This window comes from Neolamprologus multifasciatus, chromosome 1 (assembly GCF_963576455.1).
Source record: "Neolamprologus multifasciatus chromosome 1, fNeoMul1.2, whole genome shotgun sequence".
Lineage (NCBI taxonomy): Eukaryota > Metazoa > Chordata > Actinopteri > Cichliformes > Cichlidae > Neolamprologus > Neolamprologus multifasciatus.
The window spans coordinates 8296591-8306398 of record NC_140439.1 but is presented as its reverse complement, the minus strand read 5'-3'; the positions used below and the strand labels follow the sequence as shown (position 1 = coordinate 8306398).

General features: G+C 42.1%; 2 protein-coding genes across 3 annotated transcripts in view; one reads left to right on the top strand and one right to left on the bottom strand.

Moving 5' to 3' along the window:
• The window catches only part of LOC146525257 (protein kinase C-binding protein NELL1-like), a 788406-nt gene that overhangs the window by 104714 nt on the left and 673884 nt on the right, over nt 1-9808 (bottom strand). The window lies entirely within an intron of this gene.
• mapk8ip1b (mitogen-activated protein kinase 8 interacting protein 1b) overlaps nt 173-9808 on the top strand; it is a 46636-nt gene continuing 37000 nt past the window's right edge. The window contains exon 1 of one of the 2 annotated variants that reach the window (XM_085156281.1): nt 173-348. In XM_085156281.1, the coding sequence (XP_085012407.1) occupies nt 272-348 (77 nt within the window). In that variant the 5' untranslated portion in view covers nt 173-271. Of the gene's footprint in view, nt 349-5783; nt 9276-9808 lie in introns of those variants that run through there. The other variant, XM_085156274.1, reaches the window with a different exon arrangement.

Here is a 9808-nt window from a genome sequence, read left to right as displayed (position 1 = left end):
AATGAAATCAAAATAACAATAAATAATAGGCCTCCTCAAAAAGATTGTTTTTCACATTACGTAACTGGATAATTTTACAGGGCGAATAATTTCCAAATACATCAAAATCTTTGGGCGTTACCAGTTTTGATTATTCTTGCCCCACTTTAAGTAGTTACTATGTTTCCCACAGTCTTCGAAGGCAGCATCCTATCGCGGCATCGCCGGACCTCTCTCAGGTGTCTTTCCCGGGCAGCTGCACAGCGGAACGGAGAAATGAGAAAGGGGCAGCATGGCGGACAGGGAGAAGAGGAAAGCCACCCCGCCGTCTGGCCGCAACATCCAGGTGAAGTCCCCGGCCAGTTTCAGGTAGGTCCCGGCGGACACAGGGTTGGAGGGAGGGAGCGACCGAGCTGCCAGCCTGCCCACCAGGCTGGAGGCTGTGAATGAGGGATGAACCACTGCGGTTCTGCAGATCCGAAGGTGCTGATGCTGGCTGGTTGGAGCCGCTGCAGCAGCAACAGTGTCTGTCTCCGCGGAGCTTTCCAGCGTTCCGACTTGCAGTGTGTTGTGGAGTCGCATGTTTTGTGTTTGGGCGTGTCTGCTCCCGGTGGGCAGACACGAGCGATGAGCTCCCTGCTGCAAACATGGTTTAAATATGCCCTACTTTCTGCTAGTCTGCTTCAAAATCCTCACAGTACAAGGATACTTGGTCGTACTGCATGTTTAATACATATTTTTTCCTTTGCTTTGGTACTCCTTTACGACGCAGTCAAAGTCTCCATCATACGTTTGCATCATTTTGAGCTTGATTTGCTGCTAAAACTCTTGATTCGACAAACCCGACACTGATTTAGTGTCATATTTTCGGATTTTAACAATACAGACAAGGAGTAAAGCATATGCCTCCAAAAGAATATTTAAGGGACTGATTGTGTTGGTGATTTTATGGAAATGTTATCAGAGCCATACGTCATCATAAGCCTTGTGGTTTAACAGTAAGTAAACTTTGATATTTAGTGGAAACACTTTAAAACATTATTGAATCATTCTTCCTGAATTATTATTCTTATACCAGCTTAAAAATAAAACACCAAAAAGACGGAAAAAAAAAGAAAACAAGTATACTATTTGTCCCAATACTCACTTTTACAATGCATGGGTTTGCCACACAGTCAGACTGATTTTGAATAGCCTAATGTACTCAGTAAACAAAATATTCAGTAAAATAATTACATCCTTACAATAATAATTTAGATTTTGGTTTTGCTCCTTGGGTTGATTTTCAGACTGAAAAAAACAGTCTGGGGAATCTTTGTGCTCTACAAACTGGACATGTGGACATCAGCTGTTTAAAAACGGTAGGTCAGGTGACCAGTCAGAGGGATTCAACCTGTAGAGCTGAGCACTGCAAGAGATTAGCTCCACACTGATGTCTGCTCTCACATGCTGAGTGTCTCACACTCTCGGAGACCATTGCAGCGCTGCTTCAAGAGAAGCTGTGGCATTACTTCAGGGTGATTATTGTGAGGATGGAGGCCTGTGATCAATATTCTCTAGTGAGACAACAACAGACACACACACACACACACACATTCCTGCAAACACCCAGCCTCGGGCCCAGTCTGTCCTTGTCTCATTAGCTGAGCTGAAAACAACCACCAAACATCTTTGTTCAGGATTTCATGATGATCTGTTATTGGGGATTGAATGCTGCTGATTGGTATTTGGGAAATGTGACTGACTACAGGAAAGAAGCCAGATAATCCAAAATCTCGGGGGCTGGCCCAGTCCCAGAGCGGCCATATGTTGTCATGTTTTTCTCTCTCACCTCCCTGCCTGTGCACGCTACAGTGAAATCCTATGTCTCAGCCCAAGCCAATGCAGTTAAGAGACCAGCTCTTTGTGTTGGAGATGTTCAGTAAGTGAGACACATAAACGCCTCACCTTTATTTCTGGTGTTTAGTGGCGCGTTAGGATTTGTGGCATGAATCTTAGTGCAACTGAATTATGTATTAGTCATAAAGAACTGGGTTATACAGAAAGGATGCAATAAAGACACCCATTCGATTATTATACAAGTCAGATAAGTGGTCTGTATTTGTATAGCACTTTACTTTGTCCCTATGGACCCCAAAGCCCTTTAGACTACATTCAGTCATCCACCCATTCACACACTGGTGATGGCAAGCTACATTGTAGCCACAGCTGCCCCGGGGCGGACTGACAGAGGTGAGCCTGCCAGACACTGGTGCCACTGGGCCTCTGACCACCACCAGTAGGTAACAGGTGAAGTGTCCTGCCCAAGGACAGACCGACCGAGACTGTCGGAGCCAGGGCTTGAACTGGCAACCTTCCAATTACAAGATGAACTGCCAACTCTTGAGCCGCACAAAGTCAGTCTGTATATCAATAGATTTCTAGTAAAGGTTCTAGGTTTGTAATCCAAAATGTACAGCAGGTAAAATTCTTTTTGCCAAAATCATTTATTTCTATTGGTTTATCAGTATGCAAATTGTGTCTTCTGCTTTACTGAAAAGTTTGTTCTCACTGGGTGTACCCTGGATGACTCATGTTACTGCTGAGGATGGAAACTGAGTTCCCAGTAGTTCAGTTCCTTGGAATTGTTAGTCTGCTTTCCTATCGATTCTGCTTATTGGTTCCACTTCAGTTGGTGTCCTGGAGGAGGAAAGTAGCGGTGCAGTCTACAGCATGAATATGGACATAACTTTTATTTTTATTGCACAAAAGGACGAGAGCACAATGGTAAAGTGCAAACTGCATACAGGACAGAAAACTTGCGCTGCTAAAAGAACTTCAGCTCTTTGCAATTATCTGCACAGATAGCATGCTAATCTAGCCAAGAACCCAGTGTGATGTTAAAGCTGAGTGTAGAGCCCAGCCCAACAGTCAGACCCTGAACTTCAACAGGCAACAAACTGATGAGCAGTCAGACTCTAGCATTTTTCTCCCTGTTCATATTTCTAAAGTAGAATCACTGTGGCGATCGCATTAAAGTCTCTCTGTGCTGGTTTTCATCTTTTTGCTTTGTGTTGTCAACTTTGTGTTCATACCTTAATACTGAAAGAAACGTCATGAGTGTGTCGTGATTAGAATAGGGGTTTGTGTTGGTGTGTTGGCCTGTAGCCTATAGGTTTTTATTGTTAACTGGTAAATTATGAGACAATAATTTTCATGTCATTTTACAGAGAAAAGTGAAAGTAACATAATGAGTAGTAATACATCTTTTGACTTTTAAGTAATGACCCCAACACTAATCAGAGCCTCCAGCATGCACAAACATTTGACCGCACAGTATACAGTTATTTCCCACAAATGTGATGTCTTTGATGTGTTGGCTGCTTAGCAATGGTGGTGACTCTCAACCCAATGACAATTGACAGGAGAATCGATAAGGACACTAATCGATAAGTGATGTTGATAATGGAAATCTGAGTCTCTAAATTCATATCAGTTCTTATCTAGTAAGAGTTTTACAACTCATGATTTGGTTGCTATAAACACTGTGCACAATAACAACAACAAAACGTTTTCCTGTTAGGCAGCTTTGGTAGAACGTGTGTAAACTGTGGCATGTGGTGTTAATGATATTCAAGCTGACAGTGAGCCGTGACAGCAGAGTTAAAAAAAATTGTCTAAAGTGATGTTGAATTCTGCATTTGAACATCCTTTTTATGTTCATCCTGGAGATGAAGAGAAACTGTTGAAATGTTCAGGAAACCAGCAGTCATATTGTAACTGATATTAAGCAAAGGACAACAAAATGCTGCACAATGTAGTCTACAAAAAAAGGAAAACTGGAAAACTTATAAAGGCTGCATAAAATAATTAGACCTTTCAACTAGTCATAGCCAAACAGAATTTAATCTTCAGCTATCCTGTAATATTTAATGTGAAATTAGGTGTTCAGGAAGTCTCAAACCTGGATTGTATTTTTTCATTTTAGAGGGAGTGGGGTGGTGAGGGGTGGGCTATACATTTATGTGAACTGTTGTTTTAAAATGACCTGCCGTGCATTATTCACATAACTCATTTGTGGCACAAGAGGGCGTAGTGGGAAATCTGTATCTGTGCAAGTGTGCATAGTTAAGCATAATTAAGAAGATATGAAGCAGAACGACAGTATAGGATTGCAGACTACTCTAGGGTGCTTTAAGGGAAAAACTCATTAGACATCAGACAGCTGAGATCCCTGTTGATGGATCAGGTAATGCCTGTCTTTCTCAACAGGTACAAGTTAACTGTAATCACTTGTTAGAGTTATAAAATAGCTTTCTGTGAATAGGGTTTGAGAGTTCTAGTAAGTTATTTGATTGGTTTATCATACAGTAGCATTAATTTGATTTGATTTGGTTAACTTGTCTAAGCTGGAACTTTCACTCTGTTAGCAACAACTGGAGCTGAAATAAAGGTATTGTCATCACCCCGTTGGACAGGTGGACAGGCGGGTCGAGTGGACATCTAAGTTTGTGAATGTAATAAGTCAAGAACAAAGATACGCAGGATTTTTAAATTGATACCATAGGTGCATCTACTAAAAACCTTGGATAAGTTTGAATGTCAGTGATCTTGACCTCACGGTCAGAGTATGCTTTCTGAAAATCTTGTGACTGCAAAAACTTGAAAACGGGACTACGTAAGATTTTGAAATTGGCAACTCAGGTGTGCTGCGAGTTGCCAGTAGTTTTTGTTATGTATTTCATTGAACTGACTGTCGTTTCCAATATTGCTCATAAAAGTTTCCACCTTAAGGGCATGGAAAATACCTTTGTAGGTCATCATTCATCTGTTTCGTGTTTAAAGAACATAAGTAGAAGGCAGCTGGACTTTGTTCTAGGGATGTCATGATACCAGAAATTTAGAAGTTGGTACCAGTAGGATTACATGAGTCTCCATGCCCAATTCATTACCAAACCACAATTATTATCATATGTACTGTACTTAAACAGATCCCTTTATTAAAAGGTATTTTAAAACACTGACATACTGGCATAATTTTAATTTAAAATGTTAACATTAAAATTTGCTCACAAAACACAGATTGAAATGTTAGGGTGGTAGTAAGATAAGTAGTGAGATAAAGTGGCGAGTGCTTTTCTCATTCCTCAGGCTCTGGTTAGATATGCCTTTCCAGCTCACTGTAGATCATCAGACAACAGCCAATACTATTGTTACCAAGTGCTGTTCCAACGTGAAAGTCACCTGACCAGCATGCATGTAGGGAAACATAAGATGGAAAGAACATGAGCTAGCTGGCTAGCAGTTTGTGAAATTTCAAATACAATTACTGATGCTCTTACATGGTGGAAAGGATGCATTGTGCAGTTGGTTAAAAAGGTTGATCCAAATTCAGCATCCATAATAGAAAATATTTTTCAATTTTAATATGTGACAATAATGCAAAAGCAGAAGAGTTACAGCATTAAGTTACTTTAACTGCAGCGTTAAACAGTCATATTATATTTTTACTTAAAATTAACATTGACAACAGTACTTTTATGCTTACATTTGATTTATGCTGCGTCACTACTGTTGCTATAATGCTGCTGCTGCCACCTTGTTTCAGTAGATTTACATTTCCAATTAGGTAGTGTGTCATCAGGGACACTAGCTCTCTGGTAAAGAAAGTTGGAAAATGCCCTTCATTTCTCTTGTAAATGTTGCTGCAAACATCAGTTAAATGTTGTTCAGGATTTTTTTCTAGTTTTTTCTTGAATCATTGTGATTTAATTTGGATGCTATATTGCCCACCCATACTCTTGCATTTTGCATGACTGAGTTGCTAACGTTCCCTTAGTTTTTCTAAAATATCCCTGCTTTGCTTGTGACATCTGGTTTCACCAAGATGGTGAAAAAATGATGACAAGGTGTCTGTTTTTATCTATGGTATGTCTTGATGCATTCTCAATCACCCAGGAAAGAAAATCTCCAAAAGTTGATTCTGTTCATCTGGACGTAGCGTTTTGTGGGAGAAACGTTTCGTCACTCATCCAAGTGACCTCTTCAGTCTCAGCTGACTGCAGGTTTCCCCAATCTTATAAACAGTACATTTGCATAATGACTGAAACCAGCACACTGAAGGAACAATGGGCTGGGAGGTCAGTTCCTTAATCTTATGCAAATTCTCATGACCATTGATCAACAACCACTGACCAAAACCCACTGATCAAAGACCACTGATCAATGGCCATGAGTACCATTCACAGAGAGTTGGGGAATGGCTGCAATCACAGCATTGTAAGATGGCGAAAGATGTACCCTTAGGCCCCCTCCTCGATTCAAAGATGGTCTTTCCCTTTTCATGTAAATGGCCTCCTTGACTCCGCGCTCAAACCAGCATTCCTCCCTGTCCAGGATGTGTACATCCTCATCATTGAAAGAGTGTCCATTGGACTGTAGGTGTAAATATACTGCAGAGTCCTGGCCTGACGAGGTAGCTCTTCTGTGTTGTGCCATCCGCTTCGCCAGAGGTTGTTTGGTTTCCCCGATGTATAAATCCTGGCAATCCTCCTGGCACTTAACAGCGTACACTATGTTACTCTGTTTGTGTCGGGGGACCCGATCCTTGGGGCGGACCAGGTTTTGGCACAGCGTGTTTTGGGGTTTAAAAGCCACAGAGACCCGGTGTTTAGAAAAAATGTGTCTCAACTGCTCTGATACTCCTGACACATATGGGGTCACTCCAGGTTTTCTCTTAGGCAGCGGTTGTCCTTCTCTCCTGGATCGGCTGGAGCTTCCTTTAGATGCCTTTCCAGCTTTGACAAAAGTCTAGCTGGGATAACTACATTTACTCAGGGCCTTCTTGATGTGCCGTTCTTCTGCCTCCCTGGCCGCTGTGTCTGTGGGGATGGTGTTCGCTCTGTGTTGTAGCGTCCTGATGACAACCAGTTTGTGCTCCAGTGGATGATGAGAGTCAAACCTTAAATACTGATCCATATGTGTAGGTTTATGGTACACGTCAGCTTTTAGATGTCCCCCATTCCTGATGGAAATCTCACAGTCTAAGAAGGCTAACCTGCCACTTTTCATATCCTCCCTGGTGAATTTGATGTGTCGGTCCACCAAATTAATGTGATCAGTGAATTGTGGTACGTCCTGAGATTTGATTTTCACCCAGGTGTCATCCACATATCTGAACCAATGGCTTGGTGGTGTTCCAGGGTAGGATAGCAAAGCCCTCTTTTCCACTTCTTCCATGTACAAATTGGCCACGATGGGTGAAACTGGGGAGCCCACGGCACACCCATATTTCTGCCTGTAGAACTGACCCTTGTATGTGAAGTAGGTGGAATGAAGACACAGTTCCAAAAGCAAACACACTTGGTCAATGCTGAGAGTGGTCCTGTTGCTGAGGTTGGTGTCATCCTGTAATCTCTTACGGATGACATCTCCAATGCTTCCGTGACTGGGATGCAAGTGAAGAGAGATGTAACGTCTTGCGAGACCATGGTTTCATCTGCCTCCATAATGACATCTCTCACCTTCTCAACAAAATCCAGGGTGTTCTGGATGTGGTGTTCAGAGCTGCCCACCGGGTTGAGGATCGAATCCAGAAACTTGGAAATGTTATAGGTGACCAAGTTGATCATGCAGACAATCAGTCTTAAAGGTGCATTAAGACATTTATATATACCTGGCAGTTCCTTCATCCATCCAATCATTTCAAATTTAGAGACACCTATTTGGTTTCAAAAAAACAAAGTGGAAACAACTATATGCATATTTTATCTACAGTCCATGCAAACTGGTATTATGATCTACAGCTGTGTGTTAAAATGAAGTTTTTGCCACACGGCTAATGAGAATATGATTGCATATACATTTACTGAGGCTATTTCTTAGCTTCAATTTACAGACATTCTGCTTACAGCAAAACAATGGGGTTTTTTTAAGGAAAGAAAAACAATTGTAAATTTGTGAAAGCTTGGCCAGCTTAGTAATGAAGTAATCTTTTAATTTTTGCACAATGAATGTCAGGTAATTCTCACCCTGTGTCCTTTACATTTATGCACTGACCTGCACTTTTTACCATCCTATTATGCTTGCATTAGCAATATCGAAAGGGTTTCACAGCAGCGACAGTGGTGGGATAACATCAAGTGGGAAGCTATAAAAGACTGTGAAAAGCAGACTCTAGATTTATTCTCGACTAGAGAAATGCTACATCCCTAGAACATGAGAGGTAAACGGGCACCCTGGAAAATAAGGGAATGGAACTTTGTAACCTGTCTTTAACATGGTAAAACCATATTTGAACTCATTGTGATTTCCTAACCTAAATGCCCACAACTGAAAATAAAACTCAAACGCTAGTGAGAGCGAATTTTAAGAACTTCCTCGTCAAAAGTTGGGATGTCCAAAATGGGAATGCCCCTACATGTTTTCAGAAAAAATGTTCCAGTTGGTGACCAAATAAACAGTAGTATTGTTTAGTCAGAGGTTTTGTTGAAGTGAAATTTTTCAATTTTACTAAAAACAGTATTATTATTTATCAGCATTACGTTACGATAAGTGCTGCAGACTATCTGAATATACCGTGTGACTGTTTGGGCACCTGTCTACGTTTGCTTTATGGCCTGTCAGCCTTCTTATTTTGTCACTGTCGCCATGCTGCCAGATCTCAGCACTGAGTGCAGTAGTTTCATGAATGATGATAAGCCAGAATCTTCTTTTAAGAAGATGAATAGGGAAAAGGAGCGATGGAAAAGGGAAAATTAGAAGTCTTCTGTGATCAATGAGCCCCATGAATAATTGAGGGTGGCCGTGTTTTACACAGATAGAGGAGAGCGAGAGAGGCGTGTCCTCCTGTGCTGATGTTTTTCCTGTTTGGACTTCCCGTGTTGTTAGATGATCTGCTAACACCAGCAGTTTCCAGCATTGGCATAGTAAATCTGAGTAAACATCAGAGAGAGGGAGAGAGAAAGAGGGTTATATAATACTACTGTTCTCTGGTGGCTTCAGCTCCTCTCTTTGGGGGAAAAAAAATCCCCCATCCATCTCGCTTCCCTCCCAATGAGCAGCAGCAGCAGCACGGCTCTGAATCAGACGCCGCTTCCATCGACCCTGGACGAGCTGCTCCCCTCCTCCCTCTCCCCCAGCTCTCTTCCTACACTCGCTCCTCCCTCTCTGCCTCCCTCACTGCCTCTTTCACTTTCTAACCCTCTTGCTCCTTCTCCTCCTCCTCTCCTCTTGGCTGTGGATGCCCTCCTCACTTACAGTATGGATTCGGGAGGGGAAGGAGGAGAGGGCTGGATGGAGGACCAGTGGGAGAAATGGTAGGGCATCTGTCTTATTCTCTCTCTCTCTCTTGTTTTTTTCTTTTTTCAGTTTATTGGCATGCAGCAACATGGCTGTGTGTGACCTTGCAAGTGTGTAACTGCTAATGTTTCTTCTTCTTGCTATTTGGCATCTCCTCGGTACAGGCATGCCCTTGAAGGAGATCGCCTTTATATGACTGTGTACGTTTGTATCTAAACAAGAGAGGTAGAACGTGCAGCGGAGGTTGCTGCCTTATGACCAAAAATAGGACCATAGAGGTAATCACATGTTATCCTGCTGCATGAGTATTACAGTGGAACTGCCGGTGTAGGAGAAGCACTGTGTGGACGGATCGTTGTCTTCAGAGTTTGTTTTCATGCAGCTGATGATGGAGAAGAGGGTGATTGTACTTGGATCTGTTGAATTGGATGGGACGGTCCTGATTGTGCTCCTGTCCTTGCAGGAGGGCGAAGCTAATGAATGACAGAGAGCATGCAGCCTCATAATTCCTAGTGGTAGTATAAACGTGCGACTTGATGGGGAGTAAGGA